Source organism: Phaethon aethereus (genome assembly GCF_964289735.1).
Source record: "Phaethon aethereus genome assembly, chromosome: 17".
Classification (NCBI taxonomy): Eukaryota; Metazoa; Chordata; class Aves; order Phaethontiformes; family Phaethontidae; genus Phaethon; species Phaethon aethereus.
In genome coordinates, this window is record NC_138593.1 from 3,811,452 (window position 1) to 3,833,018 (window position 21,567).

A 21,567-nucleotide genomic window follows, 5' to 3' on the forward strand; every position below is an offset into this window, starting at 1 on the left:
TGGATTCTTCCTGTTCTGCATCTTCCAATGGACAGCTGCTTCACTGCCCAAGGGAAGAATATCATGGCTCAGGATTTTAGGCCTTCCACTGTTGAAATCCATTAATATTTCACTGATAAAATTATCTGAATACAAGAATTGGTTTTGAGCTTTTGACTAGTTAATAGTTTCTTGTCTGGATTATCTTTTCCACTTTGTGTAGGATATCTTATATACTAGCTCTTGCTGTATTTCAATGACTCTCTTAATGGGAAGTATCCGTGTCTGGCATCCTGTGCTTTGTCTCCTCGTTTTTCTCCTCCACTGTGTCCTTTATCTGTTTTCTAGATCCTTTGCAAAACCCCCTAAGCAGGTGCAGGCTGTTTTGGAATGTGTTCTTATAATGAGAGGTTACAAAGATTTAAACTGGAAGACAGCCAAAGGAATGATGTCTGAGGCAAATTTCCTGCGATCCCTGATGGAGATAGATTTTGATGGAATTACTCAGAGCCAAGTGAAATCTGTCCGAGGTAAATTACTGACCTGTATACTTGGAATGAATGTGGGATCTTGTTAATGTGATTAGCCATGTCAGTAGCAATCCTTCCAGTGTTGTTTGGGAGGGTGGGGTTCACTATGTGCAAGGGGACAGCATTGTTTGCAGTGCTGCAGATGTTGCACTGTTGGGGTGACTGCATTTTTCAGAGTTCAGGGACCTTCTGCTACATGTTACATCCAGTTTATAGGCACTTTGGTTTAGAGCAGGCAAGAAACAAACAGGACAGCTAAGCGGGCCTGCTGTCTGCTTTTAGTCGCCGAGAAAGTAGAATTACGACCTCATCCCGGTGGTGGCAATTAAAATGTGATATGTACAGAGTGGAAAGAAGATAAGCTGTATCTAAAGCTTATGGGCCAAATTTTGCACATGCTCCTGAAGGTGTAGTCTAGAGTAATTCCATTAAGAGGAGAATTTGGCCCTTTGAACAAAATTGCATCTGACTGCTGCAGAGAAAACAAACCATGATCCTGAGACATGCTGAACAACTCCTGAATGCACTCCCTTCTTGGAGAAGGAACTCAAGAGATCACTGGCAATATTGTGCTTGTATTCTTACAGCCCAGTAGCTTCATCTTAAGGTCAGACTCTCTTTACTATTCTGACAAACATTTCATATTGTCTGTTGTAGCATTGCTCAATATTGCTGGTAGGGAAAGCTATTTCTCTGAGGATTTCTGCACTGTAATTCAAGTCACTTGCCATATTTTTGTGTTTGCACATTTAGGTCTGTTAAAGAATCTTAATACTACCTTCAATGAAATGGAACTTGTTAGCAGAGCAGGACTGGGAATGTTAAAGTTTGTTGAAGCAGTGATGAGCTACTGTGATGTAGCTAAAGAAGTCAAGCCGAAGAGAGAGAAGGTAGAGTGTGTGGATGCATGGTGCTGATGAGAAAAATAATACTCAGCAATTTCATAGACTGCCTATTTCTCCTCTTTGAAGTACTTAAAAAGAGGTGTTTAGGAAAGCTATTGCAGTAGGGGTGAGGCAGGTACTCAGTTATAAACTGCTCTGTTTGTTGTGTTATGATGCTGTGATGTGGGTTCCCATCCATGCCAGTGTTTGAAGAAGGAGGGAGGAACGCGTTCAGTTGGAATTTTGTAATCTAACATGCTTAGAAAAACGCAGTTTGTAGCTGACTATTGAAAACAGACTTCAAAACACATGGCATTTGGACAGAGCAGAGCCCAGCAGTATGCAACATCCATGTTCCTTAGGCACAGACCTTTTCATTAACTTTTTTTAGTATGTCTGGGAAGTTATCTGTATTACTAAGGGAAACCTAATGTCCAGCAGATGACGCTGGGAAACTTTCTTCAAGAAAAGCTTATTATATACAGCTGACTGCTGAGAAAGTGTATTCACTAGATAATAAGTCTGAGTATTTTTGAGGTCTTAATATTGTTGTTATTAAGCAGACAAACCTCCTGTTTTGTCACGTGATGACAGTCCTGCTGGCCTCCAATGTCAGCAGGACTGCTCCTATCCCTAATGTACCTTGTGGTTTCAAAACTCTAGGAGATTTATCTGTTTTGGAGCTGCAGTAGCAGACCATGATGTGTATGTTTGGGATGGGGAGAGGTAGGTCAGAAATAGTGCCAGTTATTTTGGCTTACACTGTTTATTACCAGGACGCTTTAAAGTATATGAAATAGTGAAAAGAAATTTGAGAACTTAACACTTCTCTCCAAAGCCCTTTTTTCCTCTGATACTCTTATGTTTCTTTCATAATGTAATGTAGGTGGCTAAGCTAGAACGGAACTATTACTTAAGTAAGCGGGAACTGGAAAAAATAAAGGCAGAGTTGGCTACCATTCAGGCTGAGCTTAAAGCTTTGGGGAACAAATATCAAGAGGCAATAAAAGAAAAGCAACAGTTACAAGAAGAAGCAGAGATTATGCAGAGAAGATTAGATGCTGCTGACAAGCTTATCTTTGGCTTGAGATCTGAGAACAAGAGGTAAGTCTAGATTCAAAGAGGAACAATTTTTGACATCAGAGGGTTATATGCCAGGGATAAAATCTATCAGAGACATTTTTGGAAACATCACTTCCTGTGATGTTTGTTTCTGAGAAGAGCTAATATCCATTCTAAGCTAATATCCATTAGCTCTTGAAAAACTATAACAACAATTTTTAGTCCAGAAGAAAAAGGTGAACTCAGATTAAAAGGAAGATGGTTCAGATCAACTTAGTGCCTGTGGCCATCATAATAGTGAGAGAACAACTGATGGTAAATTTGGGGGTCTGTATCAACCTACATCTAGAGTAGCAGCAGCTGGAAATTCCGCACATAAATCCCATCTCCCTGGTACATACTGACACAGGGTTCCTTTATAATTCTATCAGATGGACAAAGGAATTAGAGGACTATGAAATACGCAAGGTGAAGTTGCTTGGAGACTGTCTACTCTGTGCTGCCTTTCTGAGTTACGAAGGAGCATTCAACTGGGAGTTTCGTAATGAAATGATCTATCAAGTGTGGCAAGAAGATATCCTCTCACGAGAGATTCCCCTCAGTCAACCATTTAGGTTGGAAAGCCTCCTGACTAATGAGGTGGAGGTTAGCAGGTATGTCCAGTCAAGAAGCCCAGTGACTATTGAATGTGAAATTGTGAAGTGGGAGTCTGGATCTGAATCTTTTGTGGGTAGAAGTGCACAGCCATACTAGAGAGCCCATTGTACTTTCATGTCTCAAAGATGGCAAGGAGACAAATTTATTTTTCTTCTGGTTAACAGAGGCTACTTGTTACAACAAACCATTGTACTTTCCACTCCAGGGACATTCACTGAACCTAGACACATATGATACCTTTATAGGAGATTTTAAAAGGAGTTATCTATAGTATGTGTTCAACCCAAAGCCCAACAGGAGTCTTTTAATTGACTTCAATGAATTTGGAATTAAACCCAGGCCCAGGTGGCCCATATGTCAACTACTGCAGGATTACTCACCAAATACAACAGTCGGTGTTTTGAGTAGTGTAGTGACAAATGACTCAGACAATGAGTTAGTCTGAGTTTTGACACTGTTCTCAGAATTACATACACTATATGTTTCCTTGTGTGTCTAATAGCATGCTCAATGAATTGCATAATTTTACTGACAAATGAAATGTGCTGCCCTCCCATCAAGTTTTCTTCCCAGCCTGGTCTTTGATCCATTCCATCCCCAGGTGGGTTTCTCAAGGATTGCCTCCAGATGAGCTCTCTATCCAGAATGGCATCCTGACAACGTATGCAAGCCGCTTCCCACTCTGTATTGACCCACAACAACAAGCATTACAGTGGATTAAGAAGAAAGAAGAAAAAAATAACCTGAGGGTAAAGATAAATGATCATTTTGCCTCTTTACTGAATATTTTAAAAGCTGCATAAATATCTGTCACCTTGAACAGGGAACCAATTATTTACTGACATATGTGTTGACTACTGTGCCTCTAAAATAGGTAGTGAATATCACTGTTCACATGACCTTCAATCCTTTGGGATGGATGGTTTGTTTGGGATCTTGGCCAGCCTTAGTACATGCAGAAATACTATAATCAAAAGGCTGGTATAGATTGTGTTCTGTCTCAGCTCCAGGCTGGAGTTTTCATGTAGAACAATTACCACAGTCACAGGTACCTTTGGAACTTTGACTAATAGTTCTCCAAATGGAAATTATTTTCAGCTGATCAGAAAAAAAAAAGCACCTCTACTGTTTTGTACCTGTGCAGTTTATATAATCTCTAAGAGGAAGAACAAAGAGCAAACTTTATTAGTGCTGGCAACTGTTGTAAATTAATACCATTCAGCAAATTGAATATCAGTTCTCTTTTCATATCTTCCCATTGTTCTCTTGCAGATGGCTTCCTTTAATGACCCAGATTTCCTTAAACAGCTAGAACTGGCCATGAAGTACGGAAGCCCTTTCTTGTTGCATGGTGTTGATGAATACATTGATCCTGTGATAGACAATGTCTTAGAGAAGAATATCAGAGTTGCACAGGGGCGAACATTCATTATCCTGGGTGACAAAGAGGTTGACTATGACAGGAATTTTAGATTGTACCTGAACACCAAATTAGCGAATCCCAAGTATTCTCCCTCTGTGTTTGGCAAAGCTATGGTTATCAATTATACAGGTAAGCAAAAGTGTGTATTTAGTAACAAAGTAGTGATTATGCTGTATTGCAACTTTAGGGCCTGGGTGTTTAAAAGAGCAATGAAACTCTAAAAAATTCAGTCTCCCTTATACTTAGCATCAGATTTAATAGAAAATTCTTCTCAATTCTCTCTTTTAATCTGAAACTGAGCTAAATATCTCTTCTTGCATCTGTCATGTTAGGATGCTTTGGTAGAATTAAGATACAGAGTTATTAACCAAGTCACTCTGTTGCATCACTATAATTTTATGAGATGATTGAGATGAAATAAGTTGTGTAAAAGCTCTCCTTGTGTTTAAGAAAAGACTGTGTGCTGTGTACATGTGTCGTATCTGTAGTTACATTAAAGGGCCTAGAGGATCAGTTACTCAGCGTCATTACGGGTTTTGAAAGAAGGGAATTGGAAGAGCAGAGAGAACATCTCATCCAGGAGACAAGTGACAACAAAAACTTGCTGAAAGATCTGGAGGACTCTCTCCTTCGGGAACTGACATCTTCCACAGGAAACATGTTGGACAACTTGGACTTGGTGCAAACCCTGGAAGAAACAAAATCCAAAGCTACTGAGGTACTGGCTCTGGAATTTTTGGAAGGTTATCTACTAACAGAACATTGTCTTTCCTTTTTCATTGTGCTTCATCTTTCACTCTTGAAGCTAGGAATTAGTTTGAAAGGGAATGGAGAGTTTTCTCATTAATATGTTGCATCTTTCAGTATTGGACAGTATTTTATTGCATCATAGAACCAAATCCTATCTTCAGAAGAGTCCTTATCAGGACAAAAACAATGGTTGTTTACAGTTCTAAAGCAAAGAGCACGTCATATATTTCTTTCAGCTCTGAAACAACCTTTGTCTTGTATTACATCAGCTCTGAAACAAAGAATTAAGGTATTTGTTACTCAGAGAGGATGTAGAATCTCCATCCTTGGAGATTTTCAGGCTGTAGTTGGGCAAAGCCAGAGCTGACCTAATCTAGTGGCGGTCATAGTCCAGCTTTGGGCAGAAACTGGAATTAAAGATCCCCAGAGGGCCTTTCCCACACTATTTCCATGATTCTCTGTAAATCTTTGCCTTTAGTTTTCATAAATATACAGAGTGGGATTCATTTTCTCTAACTTTTGATTTTTATAATTCATACTACTTCTTTAGGATTACCTGCCCAGATTCTCTATATAGTCAACATAGAGAGGAAGGCACTGAATAGCTCTGCTTATTGTGATATAGTATATACCAGCACAGTAATTACATGTGTATAAAACAAATGTATGGCTAGGTGATTGAAAAACTGAATCTGGCTGAGACGACAGCGGTGGACATTGATCATCTTCGAGATGGCTACAGACCAGCTGCCAGGAGGGGAGCCATTTTATTCTCTGTTTTGTCTGAAATGGCACTTGTCAACATCATGTATCAGTATTCACTGGTCTCCTTCTTAGAGGTTTTTGGACTCTCTCTTCGGAAATCCATGCCCAGTCCTATTCTTTTGAAGAGGTTAAAAAACATCATGGATACATTGACTATCAACACCTATAACTATGGCTGCACAGGTTAGTGCGATTTAGTGATGAGCTGATACTGTGTTGTGCAAATGCTTGATAACAGCCATCCCTTCAGGTGGTTTACATTAAAGAGGCAAGTTAGCAAACAGTGAATTCACTAATGTTCGGTTCTCAGCATTGGTCCTCATTTACACTTTACTCCCTGCTATTTCTGTTTCAAGAAACTATGCAGATTACCGATGTAACTTCTAAAGAAATGCTTTTCTTAGTAGTGTTATGAATGGTAAATAGCAGCTATGGATCTCCCATCCATGGATGTAACTCACAGATGCTGTTTTGACTCTCTAAGTCTGATCCAAAGCCCAATCTTTGATCACCCTGATCTTTGCGGGGTGACCAAATGCAGGATGTGGATTCAAAGATTGTTCCAGTTCCACAAGTTTTAGCATCTGATTTTTGAAAATATTGTTCTTTTAATGTAGGCTTGTTTGAGAAGCACAAGTTACTATTCTCCTTCAATATGACTGTCAGAATCGAACAAGCTGATGGCAGAGTTCCACAAGAAGAACTTGAGTTCTTTTTGAAAGGTAAAGTGAATATTTATATATAAATATGTAGCAATAGCTAAAAGATCTTTCAAAGATAGATTTTGACTAGATATGATTTGCTGTAAGAGCTAGCACCTAGACAAACCACTGAAGATAGTTGAACTGTGATGTTTTGCACAAATTGTGGATTCTGCTATTTCTGGGGTTTTTTTCCGCTTTGTAGAACAGCGAAGAGGCTAATCTTTCTCTGCAGATGTTGACAAATCTCACATTAGCTAATTGTTAGGATGTTACCTGAGAAAATAATCTTTAGTTATTTTCTGACTATGTATAAATAATTCCAGAAATGGTTGCAAAGATACAACTCTGACTTTTGCAAGCACTTGTAAAATGCTGTCTTTTCTTCACCAGACCAGTGCTTCCAGAAACAAATTTCCAATTGGTTCCTCTGTGCAGTGGGACAGTTTGTGTGGTCATGTATTGGAGAATTTATGACATGAACATTCACTCTGGTTTCTGAATGTGACTAGGCAATATTTCCCTGGAGAAGAGTGCACGAAAGAAATCGTATGCTTGGCTTCCAGATCAAGGCTGGGAAGACCTAATTCGCTTGTCTGAACTATTTCCTGAGAAATTTGAATCTCTTCCAGATGATGTGGAAAAAAATCCAGATGTATGGAAAAATGTACGTGCTTTTCCGCAATCCTGTTCTCTCTCCTTGTTTTTCTTCTGGTATTTAATGTTGAAGTATGATGCAGTGTGCCATAGCACTCGGCAGGAGGCATGTCACCACTGACATTTTCTGTCAAGGCCTTGCTTTTCTTCTTGACCTCAGTTACTGGCTTATTTCCAGAAGAATTAGGGCTCTTATTATTTAAAAAACACCACCCCCCCCCCCCCAATCTTGCCTGGTATACTGTAGATTTCTTATTTTCCAGTCAAATGCCTTAGATGAGTTATTTGCCCTGTTTAAGTCAGTCGAATTTTTGCCGTTGATTTCAACAGTCAACATTTCACTGTTATTTTTGTACTGCTAAATTGTGCTTTGATCTTCTTGTGGCAGTGAGTTCTATAGCCTAGTTACAAACACAGACTTTCCTTTGTTATGCCTTTAGTTTCATTCAATGCCTTCTTGCTTTATAAGAAGTCTTTCTATATGCAATCTCTTAATACTTTTTGCTTGAAATGCTATTTTCTGTATCTTCAGAGAATTACTTGACATAAAATGAAAGTACAAATGTGTTTCTGGACTTGAATACTTCATACTGAAAAAGTTGAAATTTTTGTATTCACTTAATCTTTTAATATTTCTTTGCAGGTTATTGACTGTATTCTTTCTTCTCCTTGTGTCTCTTGGCCCCTCATTAATCAAATTGCTTTTGTCTGCTTTCCTAGTGATTTCATTGATAGAGCCATTTGCTCCATTTGCATTGTCTCCCATCTTTTCTTGCCAGTGGTATGATGCAGATGCTCCGGAGCAGATGCCGTTCCCCATGCAGTACCAGAACAATCTCTCGAACTTTCAGAAACTCCTACTTTTACGGTGTTTCCGGGTGGACCGGCTATATCGGGCAGTAACGGACTATGTTACTCTGACAATGAATGAGAAGTAAGTCACTCTCTTCTTTCCAATCCAAATCACACCACTCAGGTATTTTACACAGAACTGTAGTTGTAATCAGCTATGTAAATGACTTTGTAATTTGCCTAAACAACAGAGTGTGATTTGTCTCTGTATCATTTCCATGTGCAGTCTGCAGGCAGCTTTGATGTTTGTGTAAAGGTCGTCTTTTACACAAGATGGCTGCTCTGTGTAAAATAGCAGTTTATTGTGATTCTTTTCCTACCAGGTATGTGCAGCCCCCTGTGATCAGCTTTGAAGCTATTTTTGAGCAGAGCAGTCCTTACTCACCAGTTGTTTTTATCTTAAGTCCTGGTTCTGATCCTGTCAGTGACCTCATGAAACTGGCCGAGAGGACAGGCTTTGGAGGGGATAAACTCAAATTGCTAGCCATGGGACAAGGCCAAGAAAAGGTAACTTCGGTGGGAGGGTAGGGACGTGCTGTGTGCAGCAAGTTAGTCTCTGAATTGCAAATCGTGCTCCTAATGCTGTGGACCTGTTCAAATCTCCTTTCCAAAGGTCTGGTCCGTTTTAAAGGGAGTTACTTTGTGGTTCAGACATAGCATACAATTTGCTTTCCTGTAATGTGAAAGGGAGCATTTGACTGATTGGCTGATTTTATGGTTTGGGTAAGGGTAGATGCTGAATGATATTGTCATCTGTTAAAAAATAGTTGAGCTGAAAAGATGTTACTCTGCAGCCTTTCAAAGGTTAATTGATTACCCTGTGTCTCTGTGGATGGACATGATTTGATTGGAAGTCACAGTGTTTGTTACCAAAAAGATATCCTGCTGCACTCTGCTTTTTCTGTCTTTCCTGTAGCTTTCCTTTTTGTTATGGTCACTAAGGCAGGGATGTCCAAAGCTTAGCAGCTGACTGAATTTGCTGTGATTTCAGTCACTGGGAGAATCGATTAATTTAGACCACTACTTCCTAGACTCTGATCTTCACCCTCTTCTGGGCCATGCACACTCCTGTACTGTTTTGAAATACTTCAATGCTGTGCGTGACTTTTAATTTCAAAAGGAATTAATGAAATAAAAAAAAAAAATCTCAGAGGAACTTCTTGTGGTATTGGAAAAGGTCTGTTCTCAGCAAGGAGCATTCGGGTAAGTTTACTAAACTAACTTGAAGGCTGAGTGTGCTTGCTAGCAGGAAGAAATCCATTGCACTAACCCATGAGAGTCAGTTTGCTTAAAGGATAAAGGGAGAGTTACTCACAGACTGTTCTTTCCCTCTCTTAAGATTGCTTTGCAGATGCTGGAGAATGTGGTGGTTCGTGGGGAGTGGCTAATGTTGCAGAACTGTCACCTTTTGGTGAGGTGGCTTATCAATCTGGAAAAGGCCCTGGAGAAAATTGCAAAGCCTCACCCAGACTTTCGTCTCTGGCTGACTACTGACCCGACCAAGGGCTTCCCCATTGGAATACTGCAGAAGTCCTTAAAGGTACTGTGCAGTGGGGGAGCCCCAGTCAGCAGGGCTTGTCCTGCCATTCTTATTCAGCAAAACAGACTGCCTTTGGGAGGAGCATGACCTGAATGCAGCGTGTTGACTTGGGCTGTGTGTACTAGTTTTTTGTCATTATAAGCCAAAAACTTTTTTTAATCATCCTGTTTATCTTAAGGTGATTTTTTTACTTTGGGTGAAAGCTGTTCACCAAGTTTTTTTTCTGAAGCAGTTATTTCGGAGTAGATGTTTGTGAGTAAACCTGGAAATGTGACAAATGCTCTTTAGATTCAAATGCCACCATAAGTGAGGAATATCTGGAGAGACAGAAATAAGTCCTGTCACTCCTGATGCTGAAGTGCAGAACTGAGATCTGTGCCTAGCCTGGCAATAGTGCCAGTGGAGCAGACGTGTAATAGGATAATGGTTTCCAGCTGCTACTTCAGGCTGCAGCATTTATCACAAGCAAGCTGAGCTGATTATTTTGAAGGCACAAGCCATGATGCTGTCCTAATGTTCTTTTCTATGTATGGCTGCTTTACTTCTGTTGTGGTGAACCAGTCCTGTAAACATAATCATTTTATTTCATAGATTTGGAAGCAGTAAAGCAGTGGCATGACAGATTCATCCAATATGTGCTCTCATGTATCAATGACAGCTCTGGAGTATTCACCTCCAGAAGTGTTTAGTGCTGCAGTGGAGAGAAGTGAGCATGAATGTATCTTTAAAAGACTGCAAATACGCACTTGCTAGGTCTAGCTATGAGCAGTGAGAACAAAGATCTTATAGCTCTGAAAAAGCTGCAGGAAGCTGGCTCTGCCTCACTTTGATCATCAGTAAAGCCATGTTAAAGACTGTTAAGCCATCTTACTGTGGTGATTTGTAGGACACACCAAAATATGTAAAGTGCTGGTAGTATTTCAGTAAATTAGATCTTCAAGTATGATAAATTCTAATGTCTTTCCAGTAAAACAACTAGTTCTAAAATAATATCAAGTTTCTCTTTATATATGTGTGTTTACCTTGATAAACTTAAAAGGTCTGTTTCATGTCTTTACATAAGAAAAAATTCCATATTGGTATGAATTTGGAAAGCTGTTCAAAATTTTCAAGCTTGCATTGTATAGCTTGCTTAGAGAGCATGATATATTTACAGCTTATTTTCCTGAGGCTATCCAGTAATTGATGGCTTCTCTATTTTGATAGGTTGTGACAGAACCACCTAATGGTCTGAAACTGAATATGAGAGCCACCTATTTCAGAATTCCCCAAGAAGCCTTAGAGCAGTGCCCGCATCCTGCCTTCAAATCCTTAGTCTACGTCTTGGCATTTTTCCATGCTGTGGTTCAGGAGAGAAGGAAGTTTGGGAAGATTGGCTGGAACGTACCATATGATTTTAATGAATCTGATTTCCAGGTAAGAAAATAATTACAGCGGCTCTTATATTCTTGAATTGCTCAGACTACTTTTGAAAACATGTAATCTATCCAGCTTTAATCCTTTCTCACAATAACACAACTTCATTTTTTTCTGCTCCTGCGGACTCATGTAGACTCCTGATCTTCTATAATGTCAATTTTGGCCACTAAAAATTAATCAGATTGCCAGTCCTTCATGTTTATATTGCCTCTCTCATGAGTTTCTTTTCTTAAGGGGATTTATACTTTTTAATTATTTGAAAAAGAAATGATTGTTAGTTTTCAAACAAGAACTACAAGTTAAATAAAATCTATAGATATGTATAGCTGATTTATGAATCTTCTTATCTCACATGTTCCAACAACTTTATTAGGTCTGCATGGAAATTCTTAACACATACTTGACAAAAGCTTTCCAACAAAATGATGATAAAATCCCCTGGAGCAGTCTCAAATATCTTATTGGTGAGGTGAGTGCCTACAATGTCACTAAGGAACACTTGATGGGAAGAGAATCCAGATAAATGAAGCTTCCTTTTTGCATGGACTGCATCGCCAAGTAAAGCTGGCTGAGAATCTCTCCTGGGCCGTCTTGAAACTCCTGTGTAGCCGTGAGCGAGTCACTTAATCTCATTGTGTCAATGAAATTGCATGTAACTGCACAACAAGGGAGTTATGGTGCTTAATTAATTTTGAGTGAGAGAGCCCTTGGGATCCTCTGATGAAAGGTACTGAACAGCACAACTTTACAGTATTATTAGTGCAGGGGAGTATTACTGATGCGCAAGCAGTACAAACAGGTATTTCTAAAGCTCTTGCAGTGCTGTGTGTGGTACGTGCTGTGTAGTGGCTGGCCAGTTCAGAGTAGTTGCTGTGACGTGAAATCCTGCAGAAAGCTGTTACTTTGCAGCACTTAAGCACAGCTGAGCGTGAGCTGGTACCGAAGGAAGGTACCATTGCGCATACATAAATCACCAAGACTGGTTATTAGGAGTGCCCAGAGCAGCTCTCTCCAGACCAAGTCCAAATATTTGGTATCCCTTAAGGGAGACAGTGTTACACCATGCAGTCACTGCAAAAGCAAAGAGTATGTTGGACCTTTCAGTGATTTTTAACTGTATTTGCCGCTCCAAAAGCCAGTGCTCTAATATCAGTGTAACTAATTTCTAGGTCATGTATGGTGGGCGTGCAATTGACAGCTTTGATCGTCGCATTCTGACTGTCTATATGGATGAGTACCTTGGTGATTTCATATTTGACACGTTCCAAGTGTTTCATTTTTATAAAAATGACAAGGTTGATTATAAAATTCCACAAGGAACTGTGAAAGATGACTTTGTTGGTAAGAAATGCTTTTTCTGCCATGTAAGTTAGCATTAAAAAAAAAAGTCTACCTACAGTACACATTCTCTCCATACGTCCATTGCTGCATACGAGAAGTTGAAAAGAACTACAGGCATTGCATGTGCATGTATTGCAATGTAATAATCCACTGACGATGCTGTTTGTTAGCGTTTTATATGAGCAGCCCTTTGTAATGTGAACTTACCAGCCAGTTCATGTCTTTAAAAAAACAGAAAAGCCCCAGGTAAACAGCATGTTCATTTTGTTATTATTAAGTAAGTGATCCATTTCCATGGGGGGTGTGGGGGGTGTGTATTTCATGCTTAAAAATGTTTATTCAATCCTGGCAGTGTTTTCAGCACCAGTTACAGCATGTGATGTTTTTTCAAGCAGAGTGATAACAAAACCCGCTGCAGTATTCTCTTTTTTTGCCTGGTAGCTGTGGTTTAATATATCACATCTTGAGGAAGCATGGTTTTGTATTGCAGAGGTGATAGAATCTCTGCCGCTTGCTAATACTCCAGAGGTCTTTGGTCTTCATGCAAATGCTGAGATTGGCTATTACACGCAAGCAGTTCGCGCGATATGCTCTCATCTTCTTGAGCTGCAGCCTCAAACAGGTATGTATGTTCTTTATTGGGGTGTTTTCGTAAGAAATGATGAGGTGGTGAGCTGCTCGCCATGGGGACTGTGATCCCTGCCATGCCATGGCCCGCCTGCTCCCTGTGTGCGGACATGCGTGATCCTGCGGCACACAGTGGGGGTGGGAGCAGAGGAGGGGGCAAAGCAGCTGACCCGCTCAGCCCTGCCATCCGGGCAGTGGTTCAACATGGGCGCGGGGGCAGAGTGTGAGACACGCAGGGAGTCTTCTGGTGCAGATGTCAGTACTGCAGAGGGTGGGAGGCTTCAACGCCAAAAGGTGAGTCAGCTCTCAAAGTTTGCTTCAAAAATGAGTAATAGAAGGAGTAACTTACTTAAGCAGATTTAGTCTCACTAAACCATTTTTGTTTCAGGTGAAACTGGTATGGGAATTAGTCGAGATGAATATATTGCAAATGTTGCTAAGGATATAGAGAATAAAATACCACAAGTATTTGATCTTGACCAGATCCGGAAAGGTTTTGGACCAGAGATATCCCCTACGACTGTGGTGCTGTTGCAGGAACTGGAACGTTTTAATAAGCTGATCATTCGAATGTCAAAGTCATTGGCTGAACTGCGACGTGTAAGTAAGAACTCAGCTACCATATGGAATCAGTTGGGCTCTACCTGCCCCAGGTTGGCACTTAGACCCTCACTCTCTTCCCAGGCCTTGGCTGGGGAAGTCGGAATGAGCAGTGAACTGGATGATGTGGCTCGGGCTCTCTTCAATGGTCAGATTCCAGGAATCTGGCGGCAGCTAGCTCCCGACACACTCAAAACACTGGGAAATTGGATTATTTTCTTCAGAGCTCGCTATAACCAGTACAGCAGCTGGGTGAGTGCCTCCAGAAAGCTTTTTGTTTTGTTAATCTGCACGATACGCTATGCAAATTGGTGCAAAGTCAGTGAACACACACGGCTTGAGATAAGTTACTTGACCTAATGCCAATCACCTCCTAGAATGATAATGAACTGTTGCATGACTACGGCTGCAAGAGGGACTGGCCGCTGGAGAGCCATCAAGAGCATTGGCCTCCAGGCCGAGTCCCAGGTGCAGTGGGAGAAGCAGGTGCTGCAGATTGTCTGCTGTGATTGCAGGTTAGCGAGCATGAACCAAGGGTGATGTGGCTCTCAGGCCTGCATGTCCCAGAATCTTACCTGATGGCTCTTGTTCAAGCCACCTGCAGGAAAAACAGGTGGCCCCTGGATCACTCCACCCTCTACACCGAGGTAACCACGTACAGGACTGCAGAAGACATCACAGAGCGGTCTACTCAAGGCAGGTGTTTTTATGATTACTTGGCAAAAATAATGAAGTAGTTAGTTAATTGGTGAGGGAGTGCAAGCAAGGGATTGCCTGGCATACTGAGTAAATTACTCAGATTATACCTCCTCAGACAACACCCTTGGTTAAGCGTTTCACAGTCCCCGTGATTTCAAGCTGGGAGTAGCTGGGTTCTGGTTGCTGCTTTCCTGCCGAGCCCCTGCATACACAGAATACGACCACCTTTCTTCAGCACCTTCCACCCACGTGCATGTGTTTGAACTTACACCTCCCCCTTGCTCCCTCTCCTAACTTTGTATACATACACTTTTTTCTTAATGGCTATAACATTACCAGTCCTAGCAGGTTTATAAAGATCTATTTACAAATACTATATTGAAATATACTTAAACAAAAAGTAAATACCACTATGTATGATTTATTGTGTAAGTATCTTTATGACGTTTCTGTGACTAGCACTGCTGGGTACAGGGGCAGCTATGCAATGCTTCCGAGTACCAGACCTGATTGGAACAGAGGAGGAAAAAGAAAAATGGGATTGTTTTTGCTAAATCTAACTTTCAGTTAAAAACAAAAGCCACCTCAAGGGCTTGCTTTATTTACTACCCTTTCATCAAAATGCTTGGTATTTGTACTAGAACAACTCTACCCCAACCCTTCTGCTTTTCTCAGCATGATCTAACAAACAGCCCCCCAGCGGTCCAAAAGCCCTCTTGTAACTTGGCTATTAGTTGGGATAGCCAAGTAATATTGCAACGTTACCGCTGGCAGATGGCACCCACTGTGGGGATGCGAACTGCAAGCAAATCACTATTTATTCCTAATAATGTTTATCATATATAGTCCAACTGAGACTATTTTAATTTGGAAAAAAAAAATTTAAACACAGTAGGTCATGGTTGTATTATAAAAACAAACACCACAGATAAATACAGCTGCATTTTGAAATGGTGACGTGAGTTCTGTCATGACTGTGTATGTGCCAAGGACAGCGATCGCAGGAACAACAGCTGCCTTAAACCGATTTTTCAGTTTACACAAGGTATTGTGTTTTCTGCCTGTACAGGCTGCTTTGTTTCCGGTCTGTTTCTGGAAGGAGCAGACTGGGACATGGAGCACGGCTGCCTCACCAAAAGCAAGCCTGGAGTCCTGGTGGTGGAGCTACCCCTTCTGAAGATAATCCCCACTGAAGCGCACAGGCTCAAACTCCAGGTACTGCTCCTTTGGGGACACAACGGCCAGTTAGCTTACACCCTTCCTTCTGTTTTCACACCCCAAGAGCTGGTAGTCCCTTCCTTCTTAGCAGCAGGGTTTTACCATTACCACTAGTATATAAAGCATGCAATTTAACAGTTCTCCTTACATTAACTGTCACTGAAGTTTTTCTTTTCTAGGGGTGACACTCAATGAGGTTAATACATGTGCTGCCTCTTTTCCATTCCGGCCATACAGAACCATCTTGGGACACTCTTTCAATCCCACTCCTCTTTTCGTTATGTCCCATTACCAGTTAATGACATAAAGGACGTTTACATTTTCTGGGTATTAGGTATTTAAGACGTGTAACAAAAAAAGTGAATTTCCAGAGACAGTCGTGTCTCCTAGAACCCCTTCTTGCTTCCAGGTTCACATAGTAGTACTTCAAGCACTACTCAGTGTCCTGCTTTCCTCCACACTCTTTTAGAATACCCTCCGGACACCTGTGTACACAACAGCCCTGAGAAGGAACGCAATGGGCACCGGCCTTGTTTTTGAAGCTGATCTTTACACTACGAAGCACATTTCCCACTGGGTCCTTCAAGGCGTTTGTCTCACCTTGAACTCAGACTGACCAGTTGAAGTCGGCACTAGATTCTTCCCACAGAGTCCCACTCTTTGCGGCACGGGGTGGGAAGGAATCCAACTAGGCAAAGATTTGCTGCGTGGGTGGAGACAGTGTTCACTTACTTAGGCACACCTGACTTTAAGTAGTGCGATACAACCAAGCTAGTACTATCAATAAACATGTTTGAAGAGGAAAGTTTCTTATAATTTGCATTTCCTTTTAGAAAGGCTCCAAGCTGCTCTATGTATACAAAAAGAGGGAATAAGTTAGTCTCGCACACACAAAGACTAAGGTTTGCCTGTATGGTTATAAGAAATGTTTTTAATTGCCCAAAAAGCATCACTTCTGCTGTGCTCAAAAGCAGTGCCTTCTATCATCCTTGAACAAGTGGCAGGGTAGATCAATCATACAACAGATAGATAGCCATAAAAATATGGCAACAACCACCAAAAAACCCAGACCCATTGCTGGCTAATGCAATACACTTAAAAACAGTAAACCACAGAATAACAAACTCTCTTTAACCAACCATTTTCCAGGAACACAGCTTCTCCCTCTCCCTCCCCACCACTCATGAAACAAAGCCTACCACACAACCAGCAAGGTGTAATGCCTTGGCTTCTTTCTTGGGCTTCAGAACAGTGAGTGACTGAGTCGCGAGGGTGTGCAAGAGGCCTTAGGGCTAGCGGGTGTTCACACCCTCTCTGCCTGGGAACAACCCTGCCGATGAAGTGCCACACAGGACCGCTGGCAGTACCACAGCTGGGAAGAACAGCTTCTGTCCTCCCGAGAGCGCCAGTGTGGGGGAAGCAGACAGCTAGTCCCCCGAGGCTCCAGGGGGAGAGACACACCGATACATGGCTGCAGAAGAAGCTGGCGAGGGGCAGACTACAGCTGGCAAGGGGAAGGGAAGAGGGCAGGCAGGGATCCTTCATCAGCTTTCACAGAGATTACGCGTTCCGAGTTTTTGAAGGCACATCATAAGCTTAGCAGCATTTGGGAGCCATTGTTTCTTGCTGGTCCTACTCGGAGGCTGCAGACAAGAGTGAAGCAGAGGTGAGCTGGAGGTGCTGATCAGAATTTAAGAAAAATGGTCAAATTTGTGCTCCTTTCCCCAAAGTACATACTCTCACCGCTCTCATTATGCCTTTCTCTCCTAGGAAAAAAATAACCAAAAAAAAAAAAAATCAAGTATTCTAACAGATGTAGGGCCTAGCTGTTGCTTACTAGAAAGGAGTAGGGGAGCCAGGGCAAATGCAAGGCAAGTCCATCCCAATCCACAAGGATAAGAAGCAAGGATGCCAGGGCCTCCTCCTGCATGAATCAGTTACATCAGTTACATTTAAAACTAAATACATACACACATTTTAGAGGGACAGCTCAGGTTTCTAAGCTGGCAGAAGCCAGCACTGTCTGATGATGCCCAGAACAAGACTAATGTTTTCAGGAAATAAAAATAATTCCTTTACAAAAATGTGCCGGTTGGTTAGAGCATGAAGAACCATTGCCAGATCAGATAGCCAGTTATGTTTTCTCCCTAGAAAAGGAGCTCTGAGCCAGTATGGAAGGTGCTACAAGTGCAGTGTGCTGCCTAGTGTAAAATGTGTAATGCAGCCATTCAGCTTAAAAAAAAAAACCCCAAGCAACCCCACGTTCATACTCTTTGCATGAGGATCATTAACCCTTTAGAAGAGTGCTTTATCCTTTTTTACTTAAACAAAGCCACAAACCAAAGTATTTAGGATTCATCAAGTAACGCTTGCTGGGACACTCAGGATTTGGAGAAAGAGAAACTCTGAACACAATTTGCAATTGAGAGCATGTGCACATGAAGGAGAAGATGTCCTTAGTTCGCTTTAAAGTGTAGGTACATCTGCATTATTTTCAATGCTGCTGTGAGAAAGGCTTTGTCATGGAGGTCAGTGTTTGTGTATGAAGTGCTTACATACACAGTGAAGACAAAAGAACCACAGATAGTTCAAACGTTAACAGCCAATACATACCGCTGCAGGTTTATAATTCGGTTTGTTTGTTTTCACTAATATTGATTACTAACACAGCCTGCAGCCTGTGCCTTTGTCCACACGTGTAGTTAGTTACAATAAATGGAGCAGTGCTCAGAAGCAAGCAGTCAGGTACCCCTGATTTGGCCACAGCGTTTAGTAGTTAGACACCTTGCCATATGAACACAGTCATACTAGGTTTCATTAGAGGAGCATAATATATTAATGACGTATCTGGAGGAAGTTTGGCATGCATGGGGCATCAAAAGAAACTTTACTGCAGGTGCTATTTATCCTACAGGATCACAGTGCATAAACAGCAACAGAGTAGAGCATTTCAGTGACTTTACTCAAACAGTTCTGTCTGTCCCTGAGTGCTTCCTGACCACTTTGCTTCCGTGGACCTGATCCACTGCCAGCGTTTCAACCTCCGGCTGAGGCTGGGATGGGGCGACGTGGTGGATGCGATGCGCCACCCCAATGTGTGCCTTGTGCGGCTTCTCTCGGGCTGGGCTGTGCGACTCACCAGATGCACGATCTGAAGCAATAGGTGGAATAACTAACGGCCTCTCCTTAATAAGATGTACCTCTGCCGATTCCCTGGCCAACAGAAACGGAGTGGGGTCAGGCATGGCATCCACAGGCTCTCGTAGCAGCAGCTTCCGGCTCTCCGATCCTATTCTGTAGGCCTCTTCAAACTCGGGGTTGAGTGGTGTCGACAGACTCTTCTTCATTCTGCGCCGTGGAGTCTCCGGCAGTTTATCTTTGGGAGGGGACGGCTTATAGTTGGACAACACGGGACTGCCAGAGGGAGTCCCCTCTGAAGTCCCACTTGAACTCATCAGCTTCTTCTTCGTAGCATGCAGCTGAGAAGTTAAATAAGCAATAGTGCTTGCTCTCTGCTCTAGTTCACTTGACAACATATTGAGCTTATGGCTTTTCATTTTTAACTCTTCCAAATACTTCTTTTCTCTTTCTTTAATAGTGTTTTCCAACACCATTATCATTGCATTCTTTTGTTCAAGTTCTTTCATTAATTCATTATTTTCAGCCTCTTTGACTTTCAGTTGAGCTTCGAGATCTTCGCATTTTCTTTTGAGTTCATCACTTTTTGAACCACCATTTCCTAGAAGGATAGGAAAAGCAGAAGTGTTTCAAGTTAACAATAGCCACTAAGCAAAACAGTGCGATAGGGTTCCTTTTGCCATCCCAAAGCCGTAACAGAAATCCCAAAGACTAACTTCAGCTAATACTAACTACTTCATGTAAAATGCTAATACTAACTACTTCATGTAAAATACTAATACTTCAGCTAAACTAATTACTTCCTCTTCAGAAGCATGGGGACAGCTTTTAAGGAAACGATGATGAGCTAATGCCACTCACTATGGTTTAATAGCATTGATACTAGGTAGCGACGCTTCACATGTTCGGGGGAACAAGGATTACAGAAACCGTGCTTGCTGAACTTGCTCAAATTCAGAGCCGTTTTGCAAATCCTCAGGTTATGAAAAGGAACTTTGCCCATGGCAAATGCCCTCATGCCATGGGGTGTGGGGGGTGATTCTGTCACTCTTCCCTCGGTTATTACGGCTGGATGGCTTCCCAACTGTTTAGCAGAGACCAGCAGCCTGAATTTCTCCGATAACAAGCGTCCAGTGTCACAGGGCTATCAACTATACTGTGTTGGGTATTGTCCCCTCCACACTGGGCAGTGTCTGAGCTTGGCACAGCACCAACACAGCGGCTCTGCTGATACATCACCTACTCTGAAAATCCTGCGATGAGAAGCATCTGGGCAACACTGCAATATCCAGAAATAATGCTGAGCATATGCAAAGCTGCCCGGTCGCTTTGCTAAACTTGCCCATGTTCTCTCTTATCTGCAGTTCATGGCCCATCACACACTATCCCTGACCTGGGAGGTTACTACTCCCAGGGAGTATTTTATTCCTGTGCTTCACCTGTTGATAACATAATACATCTGAAATAACAAGAATCTAGGATCTATGTAGGCATATATATTAAAAAAAAAAAAAAAAGGATTTGTGGTGTAATTACAGTACCAGGTAAGTTTTAATAATAGTCTCACTCTTCTGCCCCTAAAATTCATGTGCCCTATGCTCATACAGCATGCAGGGAACTGACTGTCTAGCAAGAGAGAGGAGTCAGCAGTTCCACACTCTGTTCCTGGCTCTTTCAAAGATTTCCTGTGTGACCTTGTTAAGAACTTGTGACATTTACATCATAGATAACAGTAAGTCTGGAAAGTAGAAAACTACTCTTACACCTTTAGAATTTATAAAGTCAACATCCCAAGTACAAAGAACTCTCACCTACTTGTAATGGAGAAATTACAAACATTGAAAAAGATGAGGAAGTTTAACACGAACGTTAAAAGAAAAATGTTATGTATTCCTTACCTGACAGCTCTGAACTCTTAACAGTCAGCTCATAGGTTAAATCTGAGGAAAAAAAATTGTTTATTTTTGTTAGAACAACATCATCTACCCCAAACACCACCTGGTGAGCATGTTTACAATGGCATACTTCAACAAAAGCACAGCTAACTCTTCCCCCCACCTGAAGCAATAATAGGAGATCCACTGCAAAGTATCAAATCTGTAAAACAACTACAACTATCAGGTGACATGTTGCCCCCCCCCTTTTTTTTTTTAAAGAGAAATCTTTGCTTAACGATCACAGAGTCATGCCCCGAGCTAAGTGCTGATCATCCCAAATGCACCCTGGTGGTGGGCTTTGTTGCCAAGGTTTCACTGCTGAAGTAGGAAGCAGTTACTCCGTTCTTGTGAAAAGAATTAAGCACCGAATCAGCATCGGCATCCTCTCCCAGCTACCTGTGCAGTGCTGCTGCAGGCGTCGAATCTCAGCGTGCAGGCCTTTCAGTGTGGTGGCATGTTCTCGCTGCAGAAACAAGAGATTCTTCTGGGCACTCTGTAGCTGGTTCTCCAGGTTTGAGGTTGCCATCCTGACATGCAGCTCCCCTGTCAGTAAACAGATGGAGAATTGTAACAGCGAATTATCTTGCACACACAAAGGTCCTCACTCTACAGCCAGGATCAGCAGGAGTATCTGAATTCTACTATTAATGAACGGATATGCAATCAAGCAAATACCACAAAAGGTTTTTCTGTTTCATGACTATTTCAATTAGAAGTGCTCTAAGTTCATAGAAAGCCTAATTATACTCTAGGCCAGAGCAGCGCAGGGAACTCATTTGTTTGGAGTT

The 21,567-nt window shown here is 41.7% G+C and overlaps 2 protein-coding genes across 2 annotated transcripts in view; one reads left to right on the forward strand and one right to left on the reverse strand.

The window, feature by feature from the left end:
• DNAH10 (dynein axonemal heavy chain 10) overlaps positions 1-16,320 on the forward strand; it is a gene marked incomplete at its 3' end in the record, with an annotated part of 58,665 nt that extends 42,345 nt beyond the window's left edge. The window contains exons 58-79 of the mRNA XM_082007731.1: positions 328-509; positions 1,263-1,399; positions 2,280-2,497; positions 2,887-3,108; positions 3,714-3,861; positions 4,385-4,664; positions 5,024-5,253; positions 5,960-6,233; positions 6,668-6,772; positions 7,264-7,418; positions 8,188-8,342; positions 8,584-8,767; positions 9,600-9,800; positions 11,007-11,216; positions 11,593-11,688; positions 12,389-12,560; positions 13,051-13,182; positions 13,576-13,787; positions 13,872-14,039; positions 14,303-14,483; positions 15,556-15,701; positions 16,174-16,320. Of these exons, the coding sequence (XP_081863857.1) occupies positions 328-509; positions 1,263-1,399; positions 2,280-2,497; positions 2,887-3,108; positions 3,714-3,861; positions 4,385-4,664; positions 5,024-5,253; positions 5,960-6,233; positions 6,668-6,772; positions 7,264-7,418; positions 8,188-8,342; positions 8,584-8,767; positions 9,600-9,800; positions 11,007-11,216; positions 11,593-11,688; positions 12,389-12,560; positions 13,051-13,182; positions 13,576-13,787; positions 13,872-14,039; positions 14,303-14,483; positions 15,556-15,701; positions 16,174-16,320 (3,955 nt within the window). The remainder of the gene's footprint in view (positions 1-327; positions 510-1,262; positions 1,400-2,279; positions 2,498-2,886; positions 3,109-3,713; positions 3,862-4,384; positions 4,665-5,023; positions 5,254-5,959; positions 6,234-6,667; positions 6,773-7,263; positions 7,419-8,187; positions 8,343-8,583; positions 8,768-9,599; positions 9,801-11,006; positions 11,217-11,592; positions 11,689-12,388; positions 12,561-13,050; positions 13,183-13,575; positions 13,788-13,871; positions 14,040-14,302; positions 14,484-15,555; positions 15,702-16,173) is intronic.
• A 2,347-nt stretch (positions 16,321-18,667) lies between these two features.
• CCDC92 (coiled-coil domain containing 92) lies at positions 18,668-21,305 on the reverse strand (the record flags this gene model as incomplete). The annotated part of the gene is made up of 3 exons (XM_082007681.1): positions 18,668-19,443; positions 20,741-20,782; positions 21,176-21,305. 3 exons carry the CDS (start codon positions 21,303-21,305, stop codon positions 18,668-18,670), a joined length of 948 nt encoding a protein of 315 aa, XP_081863807.1.
• Positions 21,306-21,567: the final 262 nt, after the last annotated feature.